The 25,749-nt window shown below is 40.6% G+C and overlaps 1 protein-coding gene across 1 annotated transcript; it reads left to right on the forward strand.

Moving 5' to 3' along the window:
• The first annotated feature begins 270 nt into the window (after positions 1-270).
• On the forward strand, positions 271-9,565 carry wnt7ab (wingless-type MMTV integration site family, member 7Ab). The gene is made up of 4 exons (XM_004546156.5): positions 271-649; positions 1,250-1,476; positions 3,985-4,256; positions 7,633-9,565. Exons 1-4 carry the CDS (start codon positions 579-581, stop codon positions 8,113-8,115), a joined length of 1,053 nt encoding a protein of 350 aa, XP_004546213.2. The 5' UTR covers positions 271-578; the 3' UTR covers positions 8,116-9,565.
• The last annotated feature ends 16,184 nt before the right edge of the window (positions 9,566-25,749 follow it).

Below are 25,749 nucleotides of genomic sequence, written 5' to 3' on the forward strand. Positions count from 1 at the left end.
GACATAAACATAGTTAAATGCAGTGATCCAAAAATGTTAACCTGGGCAAAATAAAAGTAGAAGGCTTTAAAATGAGTTAACGCGTTGAGTTATTAATATCGCCCTTTAGGTAAACCCTAATCAGCCAAGGTGAATGAAGAAGAGAGGAGTGTGCAGGCTTGAAAGCGTGTGTGTGTGAGTGTTTCTGTTGAGATTCAGCCCTGGCGGGATTCTTCAGCAGGGCCCCATGGCTCCTATGAACACGCCCCAGATAGATGAAGCAGATAAATATCCAAGACCTGCGGGTAGTAGAGGAACTGTGAGACAGAGATAATCGCACTTGCTCACCCCAAGAGTTACCTGTGACACCCTCGCAATGACAAGAGGGCCCGGCGATAGGGGCCACGTAATGGGATTTTTGGATGATACCCTAGTCGGTGATTTATAAAAGTACCGAAACATCTGCTGCTCTTTTTTATGCTTTTCGTCACTTTGGACTTCCTCTGGAGTTACCTGAGTCGTGATCGACCGGAGCGTAAGGGAACCGAGTGATTAATCAGCTCCACGAATCGTTGCATGAAACTGAGAGCTGGGCCGAAATGAGTCGGAGAACACGACGCTGGATTTTAAGAGTTTTACTTTGCCTGGGAATTGTTTACTTGAAAATCGGGTGAGCAGCGTTCATTTGAGTTCTCATCAGTTGCCGTAAGTCAGTCACAACACAAAATACTTTAAAGGCTGAGGACTGGCGGATTTTTAAATGCTGTCGGTCCTTCAGAAACCACTCCTGAGCCCCGTATTTCCTCAAAAGCAGGTAGAAGCACGCAGTTGAATAAATAAAGCCAGCGAGGAGCGTGGACTTACATGGCAGTTGCTCTTATAAGTGAATCACGCTTTCTTTATTATGCCTTAATGATCATAAAACGCATACATTCATAATAGTTCAAATGATATGAAACTGTATGCTACTGTAGGTAAGTTTCAGAAATACTCTTGCGGTGCACCTGAGCTCGCACATATGATAGAATCTATTGTAAAGAAAAACAAACAATTATGTTGATTCCATCTCCTCTTGATTTGGAATTACATAGTAAAAGCATATTTAATCCACACGGACGTGTTAAATGCATGGAGTATTACACCAATTTATAACACCAAACAGGAACTCGGGGTGCATCTGTTTTTAGACTGTTATGTAAAATAAAATTAAGCTAACAAAGCTAAGAAGCTGATGGCTGCTTTCTCAGTCATATCCATCTTCCGTTTACAGTGGTTTCTCATCGGTGGTGGCCCTAGGTGCGAGTATAATCTGTAACAAGATCCCGGGTTTGGCCCCAAGACAACGGATTATCTGCCAGAGTCGCCCCGATGCCATTATCGTCATCGGAGAGGGAGCCCAAATGGGCATCAACGAGTGTCAGTTTCAGTTCAAAAACGGGCGCTGGAACTGCTCTGCGCTTGGAGAAAGGACTGTCTTCGGAAAAGAGTTGAAAGTGGGTATGTTGCTGTCTGTTAACGTTTGCTTAGCCTTCTCTCTGAAACTTTAGTTTTCCTCCCAACAGCAAACACAGTGTATTAACCACCTTTGCGCATTGTGCGTAAAACAGCCTTTTTTGCATTTGGCTCTTTTTATGATTTACCTCCAAAAATTGACATGCATCACATATGTGTGTGTGTGTTCACTGTCACCAGTCAAGCACCTGCACATCATAAATATGAAAAATCATCTGTTTTTCATTAATACATTGTTGGATTTATACTATCAGGAGTCATTCACATCTGGGTTAGTCTTGCGCCCCACGTTTCAATGAGTAGGGCTCTCCGAGGTATCTGAGTCCAGCATGGTAACAAAACTCTTGCCACTGTTGGCAGCTTTTCTTTTCAGCCCCTAGAGTCTCTAGAGGCACATTTCCACTGGTCTTTATCCTTCTAGTGATGGGTGGCTCTCACTGTAAGGATGTCGGTCTTACCACGGGTATAAGTTACAGTGAGGAATAGCCAAGAGGAAAGCAAGACATGAAAGTACTAAATAAGAGAAACAAATAAATCCAAATCGAGTTCCTGCAGCTGGAATAAAGTTTCCTGTAAAGAGGGATGAACTCCCTCCAGGAGATGCTCAATTATCTTTGAAGTTTTGTGGCTTGTTTGCTAAAATGGATTAAAGATTATTAGATAGTGGAAAGGAAAGTGTTTGCTCAAGACTAAAGGCATTTTATCTTATGATGCCTTTATGGCTACAGGTAGTGGAAGGCTTAGAACAACAGAGGTGGCTTTGTCAAACTTTTTACCTAGCATTAAAAAACATGAAATATGTTTTTGTTCCATCCCCAGCTAAAGATAATAAAATTTAAAAATCACAAATAGCCCTATGCACAATGGTTAGTAGCTTGGGCCAGCTGTTGGAGGCTGCTGCTTTGGAAAGAAAAGTTTATCTCTTCATGCTTCTAAAATGAAAACAATGCACTTGACAGTCTGTCCCCTTTTGAATGAGCGCTTTTAGCCAATCCAGAGTTTTGGTCTGTGTGTCCAAAAGAGGAGTTTAACTCTATTGCTTGGACAGCCGTACCAAATAGATTGGTTTCACTGATCAGATTTAGCTTAGAAGATGAATGGTTGTAAATGAAAACCATTGTTGATCCCTGGGCTGAGTGGAGCTGTGTAGCTTGCTATTGTTCTGGAAGCAACAATTGGAAATGAATGAGCAGGGTGACTGACACAATGTTGACGCAACGTGCACTAGATTTGAGACAGTTTAGACCTCGGCTATGTTTGCACTTGAACTTTGTAGTTGCACTAGTCTGAGATGAGGAACATACAAAGAGACTGCATAGTGAGAGGCTGAAGTGTGAGTAAACTGGCACTCCTAGTTCAACACGTACAGGTTTTTGATTTTTTTTCTACTTTCTTTTAAAGATCTTCCTTCTGTCATTACAAGGTTATGAAGTATTCATACCATCTCTTGTGGTAAACCCATGCACTCAGAAGTGGAGGGGAAAAATTAACAACGGTGCACCCAGAACTGACTACCCCGACACACCTTTTTTTTTGGCTCTGAGCCCATCAAGTCTATAAAAACGTCCAAATAATTGATGCCTCAATATGAGGTTTTTTTTTTTCAATGGCAAGGGCTCACATCCAAGTTGTTTATCAAAAACACGGCAGCTTTACGTAGTGAACTTGGTGGCTGGAGGAAGCATAAAGAAGGTATGATGTTTGTTATGAGCAAATAGTAACAAGAAGAGTTTATTTACACATAGATATGATGGATGATACACTTAGGGGTTTCCTGTTTGCATTATAATGAATCATAGATCTGAAACTAAAACATCATACTTGCTGATTTTGTTTGAGAATGCTAACATACATATTGGGAACATTTCAACATTGAATTGCTTTGTTTACATTACACTTGAGGTTTCAAATAAGACATTTAAAAGCGATATTAGACTGTCTCTCAGCTCGTTCGACTTGGGAGCTTTGCTTCAGGTTCTGTCTTTTGACTCCTGTCTGAGCCGTTTCAGATTAACCTTTAGTTATTTGTCGATATTATCGCGTGTGTAAATGATTTGTCAGCTGGGCCTGGAACTAGATAACGGCAGAATGAAGATTCTGATGTGACTGCCTTATGAGTTTACACAGAATGTGACAGCTTCTAAGTGGATCAATAGCCCTTCCTTGCCGACAACTCTCTTATTCATACGGCTTTGTTGACGGTACGCCTGCAGACATTTTGGTTCACGGGCACGACAGTTTCCGGGTCAGGTTTCGAAACACTGTAGCCCTTGAGCGATATGTTAGTAAGACTGTAATGTAAGCACACATATTGTTAATAATTGACCTCTTTTTCCTATTTAAACAACCTCTTACATTCTGTGGTATTTCTTTTATAGTAAAGGAGAAACACTATAATCTTCCCCTCTTAATTAAATCTAAATGTGTGCCTACATTTTATTATTACACATCATTATCATAGTATTCATCACCTTTTTTCCCCCGCTCCCCTAGGCAGTAGAGAGGCTGCATTCACCTACGCCATCATCGCAGCAGGGGTGGCCCATGCAATCACAGCCGCCTGTACACAGGGTAACCTGAGTGACTGTAGCTGTGACAAGGAGAAGCAGGGTTTCTACAGTAAAGACCAAGGATGGAAGTGGGGAGGCTGCTCAGCAGATATCAGCTACGGCTTAGGCTTCTCCAAAGTATTTATTGACGCACGGGAGGTCAAACAGAATGCAAGGACACTCATGAACCTCCATAATAACGAGGTGGGACGCAAGGTAGGTAATTAGCAAGAGGACTTTGAAAAAGTCCTGCTCCGATCTCCACATCCTTTTTTCCATACTTAAATATAATGGTGAATTCATCTTAAGTAGTCTAAAGCTGGTAATGCTTTGATAGGAGTGAGTCAAAGCACTGAGCAGTGGGACCAAGCTTAAACAAGGAGTGGAATAAAAGATTGCTTTTAGCTGTCTAAGTGGCAGGGTTTGATTACAGCCCAGATCTCTGAACTGAAAACAGATTGACACAGTACAAAAAGGCATTAGCCCAGTCCCCCTCATGTTTTGCACCACTGGGACAGTATACAGTTACCTTTATGACAATCCCCACCCACAATTTCTCTGTTCGCACAAACACACATCAGGTGCAATGTGCATGCACATGCAGCTCGGGGCTGTTTACAGTTTAGCGATTGGGGCTGCTTGTCATTGGGTAATATTTGCTTCTATGGAGGCGTACTTTCTAATGCACAGGTTAAATTCACTGCTTACGTCAATTCTCAGAGTTTATTATATTTTTATTCACAATAAAATGCAAAAACAACCCCAAGCAAACAAATTAAGCAAAACATAAATGATCACAACATGAAAACATAATAGAAGCCAACAATATTATATTGAAAACTAGATTTTAGACAGTTTTTGTTAGAGTTAGTTTTAATTAGATGTTAATTTTAATCTTTTTTCTGTGCCTGTGTTTTTGTGTGGATGGTTGCATAACGCTGCAGAATGACAAAGAGACTCCAGTAGGTCTAGAAGTTGGAAACTGAGTGGAATAATGTGTCCAACAGCTAAGGCTTTGCCCAAGTTAACCCATATCCTCTCTCCCTCTCTGACTCTGCCAAAAGAGCCTGATTCCCACAACCGACACATTGAACGCAGAGGCTGAAAAGCCTCCTAACACAATAGTACCAAGCAGATAATTTTCTGCACCCATTTCAGGGCGGTGAATTCAGATTGGCTTTTCTGGACAGCTAAACTGCCTCCCAACGAAAAGGACTACTCGTGGATTCAAACTTTGAGCCGTCTCACTTATTTCCTATTCTTTCTGCAAATAAATAGACTCTCTGTTTTCCTTTACTTATGCTAATCAAAAGCAGTGACACTGAGCAGGAGCAGCGTTCACAGCTCCCTGGTCGAAGACGTCCACACAATGGCTGTCACAAGTGTTGGTCACAGGACAAGTGATGGATTAGGGAGTGAAGCCAATGTTTTTATGAAGTGGTTTGCTCAGGGAAAACTTGTTCTTTTTGGTCCTTGTTCACACGTCTGTATTTGGGTTTTTACTCCTTACAGTTTACTTGTCAAGAACACAGACACGTAAATTTCTCACGAATGGCTTTAGGAGACCGTATCGCATACCAAACACCTAGCATTTCAGAAAAAAACGGAAACTGCAATTGACCTTGTTGCTAAAGAAAACTGTAGTTTAGTCAATGGCACTTCTTATTGTCATCAGTTGAGGCTTTAGTCGTAATCCCAGTCACTCGGCGCCTTGTTGAGTCGCTCTTGACATTTGTGTGGTGTGTGTGGTAACTACACACACAGAGCCTGAAATCTGATACATTATTTTGGCTTCTGTGTATATGGTACCACACTGTTATGTGGTGGGGCTGTATTTAATCCCTAGCCGTACTGTATTTGTCAGTCACATTGTTTAATAAGCTGCACGTTTTTCACTGAAGTTGAAGTATGGATTGAAACAGTTTTATGTAAGGATATGCAAGCATACACAACAAATCCAGCATGTCCAAATTAACACTGTCGGATTTGATTTCAACACTATTAAAGTGTCTATATGGGTCCACACCAGAGAGTGTTAATTTAACTTTTTGGAGAGTTGGTACGTTAACTCTGATTTAGTGTTAAACACCAAATCTGTCTGGAGTTGATAATTTAACACTTGGTGTTAAGAGTTTATATATTAACTCTCAAAGAGTATTTTAGTTTAACTACGTAAGAGTTATCTTCTAATTCATTCTAAAAAGCGGGAATTTTACTGTTCTGAACTTCTAGAAATTTCTTTTGGAAATAAACATTTACTAAAAAGATGCAATGGTTTTTGAAAAACATTTATTCTGAACTGTGCACCACAATTTCAAAACATTTTCTGAAAGATGTAACAGTGTACATGTTCTCACTTTCATTAGAATTTTGTTTATCAAAAGGTCTGACATGGTAAATGCAAATAACAGCATTCTCATCACTTATTTCTTCAATACAATATGCATGTCCTTCATTCATCCCTTTGTGGAACTTCAATGCACTTCTGCTCTCCCCCATATTCCATCTTCACAAGCATATCCTGTGCGGAGATTGAATAAAAATTAGTTGACACTAATTAATGGCACAAATAATCCAGTAAACAATTGCAGCACAGTAAAAAAAAAAAAAAAGGAATCCTCTTTGAGTCATTACTTGTGTAAAGTATTTTCCCAAAAGACAAAGACACAGGCAACAGGTAATACTGAACTAAATGTAAAACCTCAACCTTTTTAATTTTTACCTAAACGGTGTGCACAAAACTCTGGAGGGATCTATGCTAACGTAGAATCCAGTCAGGACGTCAGCTACTGCTGTTCGCTCTTTTTTTTTTTTTATGGGCGATCATTTTCAGGCTTCAAGTAGCACCATTATACCAACATTTAACATTCTAGACATTGTTTTAGGTGTATTTGACCAAAGGTTTGACTGAAAATTCACATGCAAGCTTTTTTCAAGGCTGTGGTATTTGCCCGCAAACAATACCTTTCAGCTAGCTAAAACAGAATATTATGCTATCAGCGAGCAACATGGCTAATGCCTTCCACACAGCTTTGTCTCAACTCCAAAGAGCCACAGAAGTAAAAGCTCATAATAATAATTGAAACAATCCTTGAAAAAATGACTTACCAAGCATGGCAAACAACTCAAATATGTAGAGCAAAATGTTCTGAAACGGCTTCACTTCAGCTTCGATTGGAGCCGTGCTGGGGGCGGAGTCTGTGAATTTACTCTATTGGTGTCATAGCCCCTGTAGGAGTTCAGAGTTAAGAGGTCAAGAGTTAATGTTTCCATTGTAACACCTCCAGATTTGACAGAGAAACACTCATTTTTAACACTCGATTTTAACTACTATCATTTTACACCTCAGGTTACATTAAAAGAATGTGACTCTGCTTAGAGTAAAATTAACTCTACTTTTGCAAGAAGACTATTAACACCAAAACATTTAACACTTTTGAATTTGCTGTGTAGTTTCAATTTTAATTACACACAAATTCTGATTGATTTTAATATGACCAGTGAAGTCATCATTATAGTACAGGAACTGATTGTAAAATAGTCATCACTGGAGTGTGTTTACTACCTTACTAAGCTGCTTTTCTGTGTCTAGGTGCTGGAGAAGAACATGCGACTGGAATGCAAGTGTCATGGTGTCTCGGGCTCCTGCACAACCAAAACCTGCTGGACTACACTTCCCAAGTTCCGCGAGCTCGGCTACATTCTCAAGGAGAAATATGCCCACGCCGTACACGTGGAACCAGTCAAAGCCAGCCGCAACAAGCGCCCTAAATTCCTCAAGATCAAGAAGCCGTTCTCTTACCGAAAGCCCACGGATACAGAGCTGGTGTACATAGACAAGTCTCCTAACTACTGTGAGGCGGACCCCGTCACGGGGAGCCTGGGGACACAGGGAAGGGTGTGTAACAAGACAATGATGCAACACATCAGCGGCTGCGACTTGATGTGCTGCGGTCGAGGATACAACACACACCAGTACTCCCGGGTCTGGCAGTGCAACTGCAAGTTCCTGTGGTGCTGCTATGTGAAATGCAACACATGCAGCGAGAGGACAGAGGTGTACACATGCAAATGAGAATATTTATTGGATGGTGTGTGTGTGAGTCTGTGCGTGCGTGTGTGAGATGTATGCATGTGAGCGGTCTTGTTTTTTGTGTTTTAACGGACAACCTTTACAAGAAAAAAAGAGGCTGCTTTTACAGTCTTTACACACATCATGAGGAACTACTGTACTGCATATACAGTAAGCTAAAAATGAGGCACCATGATTCTTTTGCACAAAAGCTCTTCACCCCTCTTCTTGGACTGCTCGTTGGGATGTAGTGGCAAAGCATTGTGACAACCACTGTTAAAGGGGAAAAAAAATGTAGCCCGACATATGCGACTGGGTGACCACAAAGGGAGTCTCTAAAATTAAATGTCAAGACTTTAAGCTACATGGACGTGTACCGACATGCTGACTGCTTGGACTTTGCCAATGCAGATAAATTATGGTGGGCGTTATGCCAGGCAGCACACACTGCCGTCGTTCCAATGCCACCTGTGCACAGATGAAATTAAGCAGCAATTTGGAATATTTAACATACTTGTATTTAGAGAATGAAAAGTAATTAATATTAATTTATTCTATAAAGAACTACTGATTTTGTCCGATATGGACACAAAAAACAAAAACTAAATGTCATGAGTTTAATAAAGAAATCCAACCTTGTTCATGGTTAAGACACTGGATTGAATCTGTCTGGAATAATCTGTATTGCTGTAGACTAATGTTGTTCCAGATGAAAATGCTGTAGGCTGCTCAAATTGACCTTCTGACCTTCTCATGAGTTCGTCTTCCCTCTGTTTGCTGCTAGTCTAGAAACGTGAGGTAGAAGGCTGCACTTGTATGCTGTACTGACCGTCTTCAGCGGCACCTCCACCTCACTTCAAGCTGATTTAGCTTAACTGGAATCATTGATCAAAAACAAACAAACAAACAAACAAAAACCACAGGCACACTTTCCATGTTTGGTAAGCATTGGTTAATAGAGTATATTTTGTAAAAGCCTATTTTTATATGAATGTTTTATTTATATATTTTGCATATTCAAGGTCGCATTCTGACCCCGACGTCTGTTTTAATACCCCCGTGAAAAAAAGAAGCTGATATATGTAAGTTGGCCCCTGTTGTCGCTGCCATAGTTGTATATTGTAAGAGATAGAGACTGTTTATAAGTGTTCAAATGTCTGTGTTTACTGCATTTCATGACTACTACTGATGGAATACAGGAAAAGAATAACACTTACAAGACACGAGTTCCCTTATTTCTTGTTCACACATCGGTTTTTTATCGATTATGCCATAAAGAAATGTTCTGAAATAGCTTTATGTGGATAAAACACACTTGAACAGTTGTGATATGTCTCAGAATGAGTCAGCATGTCTTAGTGAATTTATCAGTAACTGTAAATTAAAGAAAAGGAAGCCTAGCTGTCATATTGTTGCCATAAAAAGTGATGCAGTGAAGCCGTTGAACATTTATGGCTCTAATTACTTTAATTGCTCATAAAAAAAAGAATCCCTTAACTGGTAGTGCTTTTACTTCATCCAGATAAACATAACAGTTTGACATAATTATCACAAAATAAATATGTTTGTTAATATCACGCAGTTACCATGGCGATAAATCCAGGATTAGCACAATGTGTGCGATGCTCAGCAGAAACAGAGATGTTCTTTGAGAGGGGAAAGTTATTCAGGCTCAATTGAGGGCCCATCTCGCACACTGGGAAGGAGCTGAATGTGCCTCAGAAGAAAAGTGTTTGTCCGCTAATGGTAGGGTACAGGGGTAATTGATGAGACTGCTTGGGCGGACTGTCACAGTGATGACTTGCTCAGTCGGGGGAGTGGGAGCTGTCAGGTGATAGATGACTCGCACATCTGCTTCATTCACTTCTGGGCCACCAGTTGCTACAACAACTCCAGCGCTGCAGAGAAAATGCAGGGTAGTCTCCAAGAGAGGCCGGCCAGCGTGTCAGGGAAATGTTAACGATGCAAAAGCCCACAGTCGTTCCAGATTCCACTCTCATTGGCCTGGAAGTGGAGTGAGGAGGTGGCCCCGAAGGTGTTGATGGAAAACCTGCTCCCAGTACCCTCCAAGGACTGACTGACAAAATTTTCAGCGGTGCTGTAAATTAGAGACTGTCCAAATGGGCATGTTCTCTGTGAAAAAACTTTTTTTTCTTTCCCCTACCTCCTTTGTGAAAAAAAAAAAAACGGAGACACATGAGAATTCAGGTTTAATTTACAGTAGATTAGCCATATCATGTGTCATTGCCAGTGATAATCTACCTAGAATAAAGGGAAAAGGGCGTGAAGGGATAATAACAGGGGCTTGTCTCTGTCTGACAAAGGCTTTCAGCTTTCATAATATTGATACAAAAGGCTCACGCATAAGAAAAGGCAGCTGCTCAGAAGGCTCTGGTTAAAACTAAACTAGGGGTTTTGTGTGCAAGACGCACATCCCACTATCTCAGGAACAAAACAGTTGCGTCTCCGAGACCTTTTTATACGCGCCCCCCATTTACTTTCACTTGGAGCGATCGAACATGAATGACAGGGGCAAAAATCCCAGCTTTGTGTGGATACTTTGAATGTGGCGCTCTAAAGTTACAAGGTGCCCTTTGGTTCTGCTAATGCGGATTTTGAAGATTTACACCGTGAAGCCTTTGATGCTATTATTTACATCAAAACACGCCTTTTTAAAAACAAACAGTGTAGTTTAGCTACTGTTCCAGGTAATCCACCTGCAGTGTTTTCCAGTCAGGTGCAAAACCCCACCACACAGAGGCCACAGTCACTTCAGACTCGTTGAGTCACAAGAACAAAATACCACCTTCTTTGATAAGTCAGACACCCTGCAGGATCACTGAATTGCTAATTATACTCTTAGCCGTGTTTCTCCATAAACAGGACCGGGCCCATGCCAAGATATTCAGAGGTGTAATATCCATGTTGCTCTGAAGTGGGGTAGTGTTACCCTTTGGAGTTTTGTTTATAAACACGCACACATAGACACACAAACACACACGCTCACCCATCACCTGCGGGAGCTGGAAATTGGTGGTAGCTGCAGATTTATGGTTAGTAGTCTGGCTCACTCCCTTTGTTATTGCTGGCGGTCTGCCACAGCTTCCCTATCTGCTCCCATGACCCGATAGATCAGGGCAGCACGGCACTGAGCTCCAGCCAGCAATTAGCGTCAAAGCCAGCAACGAGCCTTTAAAATATATCTAAGCAAGACCCATCCTGCTCTATGTTTTATCATTAGATCAAGCTTGACTACAGCAGTGATCAGATTTATGGCTAAAATTTAAATCTGTTTGATGATACAGAAATGTGTTGAAACTGGCGCTTGAATTGAGGATTTTGCTCCAATTCGCATAATGAACCCAAACCCACAGCTTACAAAGTGATTAGATTGTCTGTATGTCTTCGTGTCTGTAGCAGGTTACGCACTAAACAAAGAAGATGCATGACTAGTGAAAATATACCACCAATGAATAAGGAAATTATTCAATTTCACAGATAAAGAGCGGTTCAATCAAGGCTTTCATTAACTCGCGGCTCAGAGAGTCAATTCTGTTTCAACAGTTTCCAACATTTCACTCAAACAAGTGGACGGCACTAAAGACAATAATTTGAAGGTGGAGGAGGAGGTGGGGAAAGAAAATGCGCTTCCCAGTTTTTCTCTCCCCTCTGCTCTCTCTGACCATAAATCTTCTGACACATGATTATGTCAGTCATACTTTTGTTTTTCCTCTGGTTGAGACATGCACAAGCACCTGAGCGCTGCACACTAAATTGCAGAGCACAAGGTTGTCTTTATGTGATTCCAGAGATACTGCATGGTTGCCGAGCTCACTCGTGCACTCTCTTAACTCTGTTTGAGACTCTGAGATGGAAGCTCGAGATAGCCGACAATCCACTCCCCACAAGAGAGATCCTGGCCCTCGCAGGGTCTATCTGACTTCCCATGGTCTATCTGATTGTACAAGTAAACACAGTGTTCAAATAGCTTCAGGGTATTGTCGGTGGCATTAAGGTAAGAATACAGGCTGGTTAAGCTCTCCTGGGGGATTTTGAGACACCCATTTACAATGATATGAATGAATATACCAGCCCGCTTAACCTGCCCTTCAAAGCTTTTGAAATATTTAATCATGGAACAGAAGTGCATCTGAGACGCGGGGTAATAAGAATTTTGAGGGAGTATGTCAAAAGCTGTCTTTGAAGGTGTGTAATGGTGTGTCTCCAAATGATCTGAGAACCCCATATGATACTTTTCCCCTGGTTTTGGAGTGGTTTGGAACAGGGCTATAGAGGACCCTCATGCCTGCCCCCCCCAACAGAAGACATCACCTGAGCTGAGCTTACAGTAATCCTCCCACGTCTCAAGCATCCTGACCTGGGTTGTTTTGAACAAAAACACCAAACTCACTACAACCCCGTAAGACTCAGAGACGCTTAGGAAATATCACGGATCATCATCCAGCGTCATGACAGTCAGCCAGTCTGGTAGCACCTGACAGCCTTTCTTTGCCCTTCCAAAGAGAAGACGCTATCTCCTCACTTTGACTGAATTCTCTCTTCTTGGTTTCACAGTGCAGCTCACCTGTAGTCACATCTGAGGAAACATTTGTCCTTAAAAGTGCTCGCCTCGGCTTTTAAATCAATTTGTAACGGAGCGAGGCAATCATTTAATTAGATCCTGACATTTCAATTCAAAATTTCTGTCACAAGAAAAGAAAGGTGTGCAAACAAGCTGCTGGGACGTAAACATCCTGCGTGTACTTTAGCAATGGTGTCATAGCTTCCAAGCTCCTCTCTCTTGGCTGAGTTCAGAGAGAGTTGCAATGAATTCTCTCCTCTAGCATATTGCAACCTGTCCAGACACGCTCCTAAATGTATCATTGCAGAAAGCCATGAAACAATTTGAGCTGATGCTGCCAGTTTAAATAACTAAACCGTGTGGTCAGAGCTATTATATCATTAATCTTCTCCCTCTCTCCACTCATGCTTTGCCAAGAAATGGAAACTCCCTCACCTTCAACCCAAAAGAGGTAAAGAGATACCTGAAAGTACTTCTTTTGATATGTATCCCTCAATGCTGGTGACAAAAGTGTTTTGAAGTCAGTGCCACAGACCCTTTCAATCATGTTATCTATATTTCATTACCCGCCGCTGGATTGACATGCATGCTCCAGAGAAGTCTTTGAAAGGTATTTTTCAACATTGCTCCAACCTTTCGAGTCCCACCTCTGTGTCTACAGGACCCTAGCTGGCCATAGCATGTGGTTAACTGTGCACACAGTGCCATGAACTGTAATAACCACTTGTATGAGAGTTTTATGTCTGTGTGGCTCCCTGTAAATAATAGCCAGTGTTGGCTGTAAACAAGGTAAAGGCCTGATGTCTGACAGGTGGTATCTCAGGTCAGTTTGTTCATTCATCACATTTTCCATTACAATGCCGGGACATTCATGATTACAGTCCAAATCCAAAATTTTCATTGAAAAACGGGGGTAATGTGAACCAAATGACCCCAGAGTTGTGGAGGTTTCTCAGTGACAGTGGTGGATGATCCTACAGTTCAGCGCAGGGTTAGAGGTTTGTCTGCAGGGCAGGGATGGATGCTCCGAGGTCAGCTTCAGTGATGGTAATGAGATAAAGAATAGAACAAAAGGGACAGGGGATAAAGAGAGCAACGAAGGGGAGCGAATCTCACTTTCACCCTCCTTTAATGACTTTAAAGAGGCTTTATACCTGCAGTGCATTGATTTATGGTTATTGTAATGTTATATTAGGTCTTGTTGTTGTTGCAGTACTGAGGTCAAGCAGTACAAATGGCATTTCTTGGATGCTTCATTCATTAGCGAGTGTCTCCTCCTGGCCTAGTTAAATCCCGAATGAAAGCCTGATGGACAGTGAGTCATGATACTGTGCTAGACAATGACACCCTGAAGGGTTCTTGGCAGGAAGTCTTTAGACTTTTTGCTCTTTTGCAGGCAAAGAAACGACCTTGTCATGCACTGACATTGATATTAGTAGGACATGCAGAGATAGAACTGCTCTGTGTAGAGTCTCCTCCTTTTTTTAAAATCTCCTACAGTTGCCACAAGGGGAAGAATAAAAGCAGGATCTGGACTATGATCTGATGTCACTTGTGACTCCTGAAGAGGGAACAAAAGCATTGTCAGCTGGCACAGATGCCGCAGCGATCAGTTCCATCATAAATCACTGCTTTTCAAAAGGCTAGGTGTCTGGTGACAAAGTGAGACGTCTGAACAAAGCGGTGGAAGTAGTCCTTCATGGTGCTTGAGATGATGTTTTCTCTCCAGATCCAGAGCAGACTCTGAGAATCAGGATGCATTTGGAAAAATGTTGTTATTTAAAAATGATGTGAAATGCAGGCTGATCTTAGGAGGTGCTGAAAAAGAAAAGTGCACAAGTTTTCTTTGATCATTTTGAAAATTCAAGATGAGAGTCAACAGAAAAAATGTTAATTGGTGTCATATGATGTTTACATGTACAACAACAACACAAAAACTTAACCTATTATACAGGGTCAAAATTACTTTATTTGTAATATTTGTATCTTATTATTATTATTTAAAATTTCTTGCTTTTTAAACTGAAGAGTTAAAACTGCCATGAAGTAATGGCTAAATGCCAAAATGGACCACAATAACAGATTTTATTAGGCACTTGGGGGCAGCAAAAACAAGCAGTAAACACTGACAACACCACTTTTTTAGATGGCAAACTAACTAGCAGCTGCTTCAAAGCCCCTCCCATATTATGGACCTTATTGGAGCAGTAAGCTGATGAATTTAAATGTAATAGTCACCAGACATTTATTTATTTTTTATTTATTCATTTTGCTTCAACAGTTTAATTTAGTGATATAAAGCTATTCTATGCAGTATGACACAAAACCTTAAGGCTCTATTTTGTAAAACTAAAACAATGATCTGAAAAAGAGATTCACAGGGATGTCATAGAGCAAAGAAATCAGGTACAACCTGCATAGATCGCCAGTCTACTGCAGGATCACAATTAAGGACAGACAACTATTCACCAGTTCAGCAATCACTATTAAAAAGCATGTCTTTGGACTGTGAGAGAACACGTGCAGGCCTAAAAAGAGAACATGCAAACTCCAGAGAGAAAGGCCTAGGACCTTAAACCCAGGACCAGTGCTGCTAACCACAGCAAAACTGTCCCACTGATAACATTAAAGTGATTATGAAAGGATATCACTGTAATGCAGTGGCTCTGAGTTCAGACCTGCTGGTTGGCCAGGATCTTTCTGTGTGGAATTTGTATATTCCCTCCGTGCCTGCTCCAGCCTGCATGTTGGTTAGATGCTTAATTAATGTGAGAGTTGTGTTTGTCTGTGTTTCTGTGTTGGCCCAGTGATTGGCTGGCAACCTGTCTAGTGTGTACTCCACCAGTGGCTCAGTGGCATCTGCAATAGAGTCCTCACTGGTGGCATGGGCTACATAGGATAATATGATGTCAACCCACTGTGCTGCAGCAGTAAAGCTGAATGCTGCTAGTTGTAAATTTATGATCAGCCACTGGGACAGTGAGGTCCAGACAGGTCCGAACAGCAAATAAAATGTTTCTCAGTTGTGCTGCGAAGCATAAAAACTATTAAAGGCAATGTACAGACAACCCGGGGGAACAAACAAGCTAAAACAGCTACACGTAAGGCAGAGAAGAGCAGCTCTTGATGGAGTTATACATAAAAATTGCAGAAGCTATTTTGATAGTCTTAACGTTAAAGGATAATATGTCTCATATCATATATCTGAACAAGATGTTCTAAGTTGTAATGTATGTAATAAAAGCACATTTTTTGTCCATTTAAGTTATTAAATTACCATTATTTAAGTAAGAGGAGATGTTTTTTATGAGCTCCACGGCCAGGACATGTTCTTTGACCCAGTAGATGAAACCAACCTAATCTCATCAAGTTAGGTTCCATTTTCCCAAGAAGAAATAAAAAGCAAAAGATAAGGATGTGTCAGGTTTGTCAGTGCACAAATGACAAGTTTATCTTCAAGAGAGGCAGACAAACATTACCTCAGAGCTGCCTCTTCCAGTGCTGCTGCAGACTTGCTGCACACCCGCAAAGACAGCGTCAGTTCACCGAGTCTGTTCTGATCTGTCCCGGGGGGAAATTCCTTTCTAGTACTGTCCCCCTCTGAAGCAGACTGTAGTTGTCACTCTTGGGTCATAGGATGATATATTTGTGTGCTTCAATGATGGAAAAATACCACTATTGTGAACTCATGCATGAACAGTAAGTCTGAAAGACATGCAGGATTTAGATGGGGACTAGACAAGGTGTTTTAGATATAGAAAACAAAGTGCTTAGGTTAAACTGCTTGCTGGATTATTAGTTAATTCCTGGATCAACTGTTTAGCTTTAAGGCTCTATACAGGAGAAGCGTTTGGGAAGGTGAGTGATATTTGAGGTCAACGTATTTCAACCACCAAAAGAAGTGGCAACAAACATGAACCGGTGACTGAAAGTGAAATAAACCTTCGCTAAAGATTGCAGGTTAGATGTATGTGCAGTGTAAGAAAAGACTACGTCCCTCTTTTCACAAGCTGCCTCAAAGCCAGTCATGCAGGTTTTCTGTAATTAGATGAAAAATGGCTTTGGTCCCTCAGGGGTTTTGGCCACATTTGAGAGACAGAAGAGGTGTCTTTGCGTGCTTTTGTGTGTGTGTGCGTGCGTGCGTGCGTGCGTGCGTGCGTGTGTGTGTGTGTGTGTGTGAAACGCTGGAGAAACGCTGGAGAAATGCTGATGTACAGAAGAAGCACTGACGGTTAGTACGAGCATATAGAGGCAGGTGGCAAATGAAAAGAAAACAGAACATAAAGTATCTCAATGCTCCGCCATGTTCGATTCTTCCACAGCACACTTCCTTATTTGATGTTTTGATATGTTTTGATTTGGTGTTACAGAGCACCATCATCATCATCATCATCTCCTGTAGGTGTTCTCTACTCACCCAACCCCTCAGTGACCCGTGGTGATCTATGGATGGAGTCTCGTGCGGTCTGTCTGTATGTGAACCAAAATCGTCAGCATGGATGCCAGTATAGCTCACTGGGTTGAGCATATGACCTACTGCAGACGCCTGGGTTTCAGCACACTTTCAGCACACGTGTTTCCTTCACATCACTCCCCCTGATTTCTGTCTCTTTAACATCAGCTCCACAGTCCTTTCAATCAAAGTCCTTCCAGTTAAATGAATCTGAAAAAGAAGTCTAAAGCACTGTACAGGTCTCACGAGGCTTTAACCTGACCTAGATTTAAACGTGTCTGCCAGCATTTCTTTGATATAAAATACACGACAGACAATAAACTTTGTAAATCAACATCTATCAAATCTATATGTCATCACCATGGAGCAGTGACACTGTTACAGTCTGTTTAAGACTGTGTAGAACTCCAAACGCCACTGGCATCGAGCATCCCCGGTTTATTCTCCAAGACTACAGCGATTTGTGTTAAATTGTGTGAGATTCCTGCCTAAATCCTGGTGATCAATCAAAACATTTCCAAAACAAGCCTTGGGTAACAAATGCAGGAAAAACCCTGCGGAGGAGGAGCTGAAGATGGCTTAGTTGAGTGTAACCCCCCCCCCCCCCCCCCCCCCATCCTGGGTGAGTTTATGATTAATCTAAGTTGTATCAACAGAATCAATATTTTTGCTCTGCACAAGAAACAAGCTTTGAAACTCACAATATCTGCTAACTAGGCTAATCTTCAGCCCGAGCAGATGTTGTCTGCAGTTTGATAGATTTGGGTGAGAGTAGAAACTGTCTGGAGCTCTGAAGCCTGCCAGATGCTTCTGTATCAACACCTCTTTTATCACCTGATGAGAGTCATCCTGCCAACTATGACAGTAATTCCATTTAAGAGGGCCACACTGACAGCACTATCATCCCATCATGGATGAGTGGCATTGACTGAGTGCACATATTTACATTTGACACGTGTTTTCTGAGAGTAGTCCTGGTTAGCGAGCGCTGTCGGCCAATGTTTGGGCTTCCTGAATTTATGCATTCAACAAAAAATACGAAAAAAAAAGATGAGCACATTCTGTCAGAGTTCTGTGCCAACCTGCATAACTATTTGCACATGGAAACCGTGTTTCATGTGTAGGAGAACACCACTAAATGGGCTGCCTTGATGTAAGGTCAATCCTCCTACATTAACACCCAGGAACACAGCGATTAAACATCAAACTCCTGATTCCTACTACTGGTAGGAGAAGAAAATACCCAGTCAACACCACCACCTGATAACTTTCAGCCTTAGGTAAACAGACTGTCTAATGGTAAGAAGAACTAGTGTTGTTTTACACTTGTCAGATTATACAAACACATATGACGTGTGTCTCGCGCTATAATCAACTAATCAAGTGGCCACAGTGAACTATACAGCAATGTGCTTTAAATAGCCTCAGTGGCTTAGGTATGTCGACATGTGTTGAGTTTTATGGGAAGACCGGCACACTAGGATTTGGCAGCTACTTATACTCACAGGTTCCAATTAAGACGTGATAAACGCTTTTGTATATTTATCACTGTTCAGCTGTGTCTCACTCACAAAAACAGCAGCGTTATACAGAAATGCTTTCCTTTCCTTTGCTTTTTTTTTTTTTTTTTTACATACCTGTGTTTGATGTGCAAGTCAAAACGGCACCTCACGTTAACCGATTCCTGCCTGTTCTTGTGTGCTGGAACATCTTGATGCATCAAATTTAATCCTAATGTAGATTAAGGACATGAATAAACAGTGCAGGCAAGAGCGTCAAACAGATTAAGAGTTTTAAAAGAGCATTACAACAAATTATACTGCTTTGATGTCTTTGCAGAGTCAAAATGAAAAGTCCTATGCTTTGTCCAAAGCGCAGTGCTGTTTTGCATTGCCGTGCTAAATGTATTCTTATTCATGATCGTGGATCCACAATAACCGGGAACCATCAGTTTAAACCAGGTAAGGTGATATTTTTCTAATTTGCAATCAATCTTTAATGGCATCAGATACAGTTATACTATTTTTGGCTCCTGGTTGTCTTCACTGACTGACATTATTTTAGGGAATGCTAAAAACAAATCCCTCTTCACATTTTCTTTTCACTGCAACATGCCACAGCAGAGTCCACAACTGTATGACGATTGCACCTTGAAGAGGAAAAATGCCTTTTGAAATAACAAACACTTGAAGCCAGCTCATTACTTGGGTGACATTGTTTCTTCCAAGGCAAGCCTCAACTTTTCATCATTATACAACTCTCCTATTGCTCACCAAAAGAAAATTTATTATCCTTGCTCAAATCCACTTAGGACAATATGCATTCCATAGTTGGTTGGCTATGAGAGCCAAGCAGTTTGAGATGAATGCCTTGCACCAGCTGAGGAGATGTCAGGTTTGAAGCCACGCCTCCAGTGATTTTGACCACAAATAGATAAATGTGGGGTAATTAGTGCAGGCATTCAAGAACATGACAGTTATTCCAGAGAATCTGCTGAGGTGCGCTAGCAGCCCTGGGACTCTGCAGCTAGTAGGCGCAGCAGTGCTTTGAGCTAAATTCTAATGTCAGACTCCCAAGGCCTGATTTAGCAACTTATTGCACCAGTGCAAACTGGGTTTTAGTGTTAAAAAAATGTTGGTATTCACATAGAGAGCACAGTAACAAGAGTATGTGTAAGTGGAGCTTGCAGGTTTTTGGGACTGACCTTGTTGCATACATATTTCTAGCATGTTCTCCTTCAAGGCATAAATTATAAGGAGGGAATACTTATATCAAGCACACAAACTGATTTACTAATGTTTGCAAGATTAAATTTACTCCTAATTGCTCTGACATTTAACACTGAACATTAAACTCACCCTGTTTACTCACAATGTGGGCTGCCACTCTATTGAATCATTAGTTATTATTAATCTCAGGCTTTCTTCCACAGTGTGTCTTTGTCCTGTCTTCCCCCCATCACCCCAATCGGTCCTGAGACTGGTTCTGCTGGAGTTTTTCACTCCAATTGTAACCAAAGTGCTTACTCAAAGGGGGTTCATATGATTGTTGGGGTTGTCTCTGTTTTCTTTGCATTATTGTAGAGTCTTTACCTCACAAAATAAAACGCCTTGAGGCAGCTGTTGTTGTGACTGAATTAAAGTGAACTGAACAAAAAAGGATGTCTTATTTTTTGCACTTGATATTGAAATGAACTGACGGCGCCTGTGTTTAAAGAACAAGACAGCTTTTGTGAACCATCTGTAAAACTAACCCCACCTGTGAGGCCCGCACATCAGAATATTGTATTACATGCTGGTCTCCATTTTTTTGGCTTAATTTTGCTTTCTTTTATAATGTTGAGATGATCAAATAGACAGTTAAATAATATCTATAGAGAGACAATTATATAATGCAATGTGATATATTGTCTTTAATTCTTAGATACTGTTGTTTCTGAATCAATCTTCACAAGTGCTAATCCATTTTTTAGCTTCTGCTTGTCCAAAGCTGGGTAAGGGTTTGGGTGAAATTCTGTCACTTGTTCACGGTTCTCAGAGCAAAGAAAAGAACTAATGAAGGGAGGTTCTTGTCACGACCTAAAAGTACTCATTAGGATCTTCTTCTTCTTTTGGCTCCCCACTTTAGGGGTCACCACAGTGGATCATTTTCATCCACTCTTATGAAAATGATCCTGTCACATCACTCTTCTGCACATCTTCCTTCACTACATTAATGAACCTTGTCAGAGGTCTTTTTCTTTTCCTTGAGCCTGGCAGCTTTATCTTCAACATCCTTTCTCTGCACTTATCAAATCAGCCAAGCTTTTCCCTTTACAAATCATACTACTTACATTTAGAGTTATTACATTCACCTCTACACTCCTAACTTTGTCTTCAGCCAACAGCAGCACAGTTTCCACCCAATCCCTGACAGATCAAGTACATAAATATCTCTCTTTATGATCTCCATGTTTAATTTAATGATGGTTTTGCCTCAGATGCCATTTCTGATGCAGCCTTCCTCATTTACCTGGGCTTTGCATAGGAAGAGAATATTTGTTTTTTATTGACAATCTGTTTTACTTCACCCGATGGGCTCAGTCTGGCTCATATATACACAAGGGTATGGCATTAGTGACACTTGACTGTCACTTTCAACATTTCCTCTTTTGAATGTAAAGGGGCATTCTTACCCCCACCACAGTCTAAATCTATTCCAGTAGTTTTTAATGCCCAAACCTAACCAGGAAGTGAAAGCAAAAGTAAGAAAAGAGCAAGAATAGGAACTGTAATTGGTCTTTTTTTTAAGCCAAAAAGACATTTGATTTAGTCTATCACCACCTTAACAACATCCTAACACAGACTTTTTAAGAAGTATGCAATTTTCCCTCCAGCAGTAAAATCAGAATTTAGTGGAAATTATGTCAGAATTTTATTTGGATAAACAAAGGTTTATTAATATTCATTAGATATAGTTTAAATAAATTCAGTGCATGGTGGCTGTCTTAAAATAATTACCTTTTTAAGGTGAATCCAATTGTAAAAACAACTGACTCCCATATGGACTTAAAAGGATATATTGTTCAGTATCTGCAGCATTCAGCAGTGCAAATTTTAACCAACATCTTTAATTTTATTTGATAGGTATTAATTAAAGTTCTTGACAGATTCACAAACTAATTGTTTTCATCGTGGTAAGAGAGAAAATAGGGTGTCAGCAAACTCATTAGTACTCATTCTCTCGTGACCAGCTATTGTTTTGGATTTCCCGGCAATCAGTCCTGTAGCTGATCAAAATATGTGAGTCAGCACAGAAGCGGTAGGATGATTAAGAAACCAGCATTACCCCTAAAGAAGAATCCATTTTTTAAATTTTGGAAACATTGAAAGTGTTGCCTTCATGTCACTGACGTGCTGATGTTGCCATTTCTGCTTTGAAGTCTGTGTAATTTGCATATTAATTCAATTACTTTCAGAAACATGTTGGGTGGGGAAAGAACACAACTGGGAGTAGACTGGTGTGGACACTTGCCTCAGGAGCTCTAGGCTTCAAATGTGCATAGAAGTAGAGAAGAAAGAAACACAGTTGCCTTGGCTTACACATGCGTATTCCATGTTAACTTCATTTGCTGACTTGGACATTTTTAATATGACTTTAGTGTAAAATGCACCAAATCCAGTTCCTTCAAACCAAAAAGATTTGAATTCTCATCATGCATTTTTCAGTTCATTTTGAGTCATCAGCTCTTGTGGGAACAAGTCTGAAGATAACCCATTCAGGAAGCCCATATTAGAGTCAATGAGGCAGATGAGAACAAAAACACAGAAAACATAGCCCTGCAGGTAAAAATACTCATGGAAAGAGGAAGCTTGAAAGTGGCTGAATAACTTCTTTGCAAAAGAGGCAAAAGAACTTGTAGCTAAATGTTTGCAGAAAAAAGCAGAAAAGGGAACATAAGGATCATTTACATTTTTATATTATATCAGGTGGGCACACAGCTCAACCGTCAGCTTTCAATGATGATAGAGATACATTATGTCATTCAGGAAAAACAGAACTTCCTGTGTAAGGAGTGATATATTTGTTTGGGGTGGAATAATCTTTTTCCCATCATGAATGAAATGAAAAGAGAGGATTACAGTATCATAAATTCCTAAACAAAATATTTTCTGGTCTTGAAACTGCAAAGCTTCACTACAACTGACAGGCAGCAGATAGTCACAGTTGCACATTTAAATTTGGATTCTCTGGAACTTTTTGGGGCCACCCAGATCTGTGCATTTCAACAAACAAATCTCATCAAGGTAGATAAGCACCTAGCCAAAGTAAATAAGACGGCGTCATCAGTCTTTTTCCTTTGCTCTTTTTTTTTTCTTTTCAGATGCAAAACATCTCACGGAAATGAGGTAAAACTCAGTCACGGGCTCAGAAAACCTTTTACGCGTACTGAGCCAACGACTAATTCTGTACAGAGGGAGCTATTTGGTCATTATTGCATCAGTCATAATAGCAGTGGTGGAACCACTGCAACCGTAAGTTTTATAGCTGAAGTCAAGTTTGAATCATTACTTACACTGTGTTGCCGCTATTAGTGACATAGGCCAGCCCAATGTAAGTAATGACCTTCAGTATACTTTTTTTCCTATGTGGCAAATTTCTGTAACCAAAACAGTTAAAGTTTTTAAGTCACTGATTCTTACTATTTGGTTATGCAGGCTTGGCTTCCATGCAGAAGTTGCACATATAATTAATTTGTTTTATGCAACCACCAACTCATTTAAATAATCTTGAATGGTTCGTCTTTTTTCTATTTCTATATCTACATTGATATATTTATATTTATATTGATATAAGGTGGTTGCTCCATCTATCGATCCATCCATGCATTCATTCTCTTCCGCTTATCCTCATCAGGGTCGTGGCTGGATCCTATCCCAGCTAACATGCCACAGTGGGGTACACCCTGGACAGGTTTCCAGCCTGATGGAGGGCTCACACAGAGAGACAGACAACCATATGCTCTCATATTCACACCTACGGGCAGTTTTGAATCACCAATTAACCTAGCCCCACTAACTGCATGGTAGCTGCAGAGAACCCATGCAAACAGGGGGATAACACGGAAACTCCACACAAAAAAGGCCCCAGACAGATGGCGGAGTCAAACTCAGGACCTTTAAAGTCGCAGATACTGGACACCCATCCTGACACAACCCTGAAGGAGATTTGTTTCCATTTGGAATCAAACCAGCAACCTTTCCCTTGTCAAGTGAATATGTTAACCACTACAGAAGTACAACTGCAACGAAAAAAGGGTTCCCAAAAAAGTCCTGTAGTATTTACATAATGTAATTTTAGTTTAGTGAGTAGCCTCCTAATTAACCACTGGCTGTGTAGGTTGGCCGGAGGGGCTGACCAGACACACTTGTAAACAAGTGTAAACAACTTGTTTACAAGAAAAAAAACTTACAAATTACTGTGTTTTATCTATGAATAGAAAACACTAAAATCTACAAGTGATGCAGAAAGTTGCAGCATGTCCCAGACCATTTGTTTCTTCTAATATCATTTTATCTAATCTCATCTAATGCACATATATCAGCTACATAAAAAGAGAGAAGTTCTAGATGTAACCTTATAACCTGCAGAGGCAGTTACTCTGGTATCCTGCAGGGGGTCCTAAACAGTAAGTCAGCTTCTCCAGGTCTAAACTGCTGCTGCTTCTGCTGCAGTCATTGTTCTTCCTAAGGTGACCCTGGTTTGATCAAAACTGAAGGTCCATAACTGCACATCTGAAACGTGATAGTACCGGCTATCTTATTCTAGTATCTACTGTTACCCAATGCAACTGGACAAACACTCCAGTACATTTCATCACTTGAAGATGTGAAGTGATTGCCAAGTACTTTGCAGCCTCTCTGACCAGCACTAATACTGAGCTTTGTCAACAACCTTTAATGCAGTGCACCTACTCATTATAAAATTCAATAATGCAACTTAATCATGCCAAATAATTTAACATGAGTATGTTTTTAATAAAACAGTGTGCATTTGCACAACCCAATAACATGTCCATTTGAGTCTGAGTACAATCAGCTGTTTGACTCTGAGTAGATATGCATCTATAGACTCTGGCTACAGTGGAGGGCTTCATTTCCAGTGAATTGTTGGCTCAGAGCTGCCCTCTGTGTGCATACCTGCGTTTCTACATGAGTCTCTGCTTGTGTGTGTCGTTCCTTTGTGTTTTTGTTGCTTGCAACTTGCCTGCACCAGAACGTTCGGATCACAGAGCTTGAAATATGTACATTCGGTGCCAGGATCCTTTGTATTACAGCACATTGCGCTGTTATATGCAAACGTGTCATGCAAATAGACGCATTTGCTGCAAACGGAAATCAGCTTTTCCCTCTCTGCGATCTATGAAACCAGCTGTCACTTTCAATCTCCTAGTACTCTTATTACTGCTCAATAGAAACTCTCTTGGAAGCTATAGAAATTTCCAGAGTAGTCACATGATGTCTACCTTTTTTATAGTTATAGTGATGATTAAGGAATGCCTCTTGCTCATCTCTGATCAACTAAAGTGCATAAAAAAGAGGAGACTTCTCTTTTAAATCAGGCAGAAAGGAATGCACATTTACACTCACACGCCTTGGGGCTCATCCTGCACCAAACATGTTTTTTGGAGTGCAGAAGGAAGACTAATGGGGGTTCCTTTATCTGTTCAGCTGTTACGGCACACTGTCCAAGATCTATCTTAAAATTTAATTTCTATTTTAGCTATGCATGAAATGTGACAAGAAAAGGGTATACCGAGTTAAATGTGTAACAAGTACTCTTTCCACATATGTAAAAATGTAGAACATATTGTTACAATGATTTAGATTTTGCTTAGCAATTGCTATCATATTTATGTCATAAATTACCTTATAGTTAGTTTGCATTGATGAAAATCTATAGCTGACTCTTATCAGGCTCTAATGAACCTCCTCTTTAATTTAAATGTCAAAAGAAATCATGCCGTTTCTGTTGTGTGTTTGTGTATGGGTGCACATGCACACATGCAAGCAAGTGGAGGCATGAGTGTGTCTAAAGAACATTCACGAGGTTTTCAAACATG

Source organism: Maylandia zebra, linkage group LG20, assembly GCF_041146795.1.
Source record: "Maylandia zebra isolate NMK-2024a linkage group LG20, Mzebra_GT3a, whole genome shotgun sequence".
NCBI lineage: Eukaryota > Metazoa > Chordata > Actinopteri > Cichliformes > Cichlidae > Maylandia > Maylandia zebra.

Excerpts from the sequence above, each read along its gene's own strand:
- wnt7ab (XM_004546156.5), top strand. The coding sequence starts at position 579 with ATGAGTCGGAGAACACGACGCTGGATTTTAAGAGTTTTACTTTGCCTG. Across the intron at positions 1,477-3,984 it reads CGGAAAAGAGTTGAAAGTGG|GCAGTAGAGAGGCTGCATTC; the intron begins GTATGTTGCTGT and ends CCGCTCCCCTAG. Across the intron at positions 4,257-7,632 it reads ATAACGAGGTGGGACGCAAG|GTGCTGGAGAAGAACATGCG; the intron begins GTAGGTAATTAG and ends TTCTGTGTCTAG.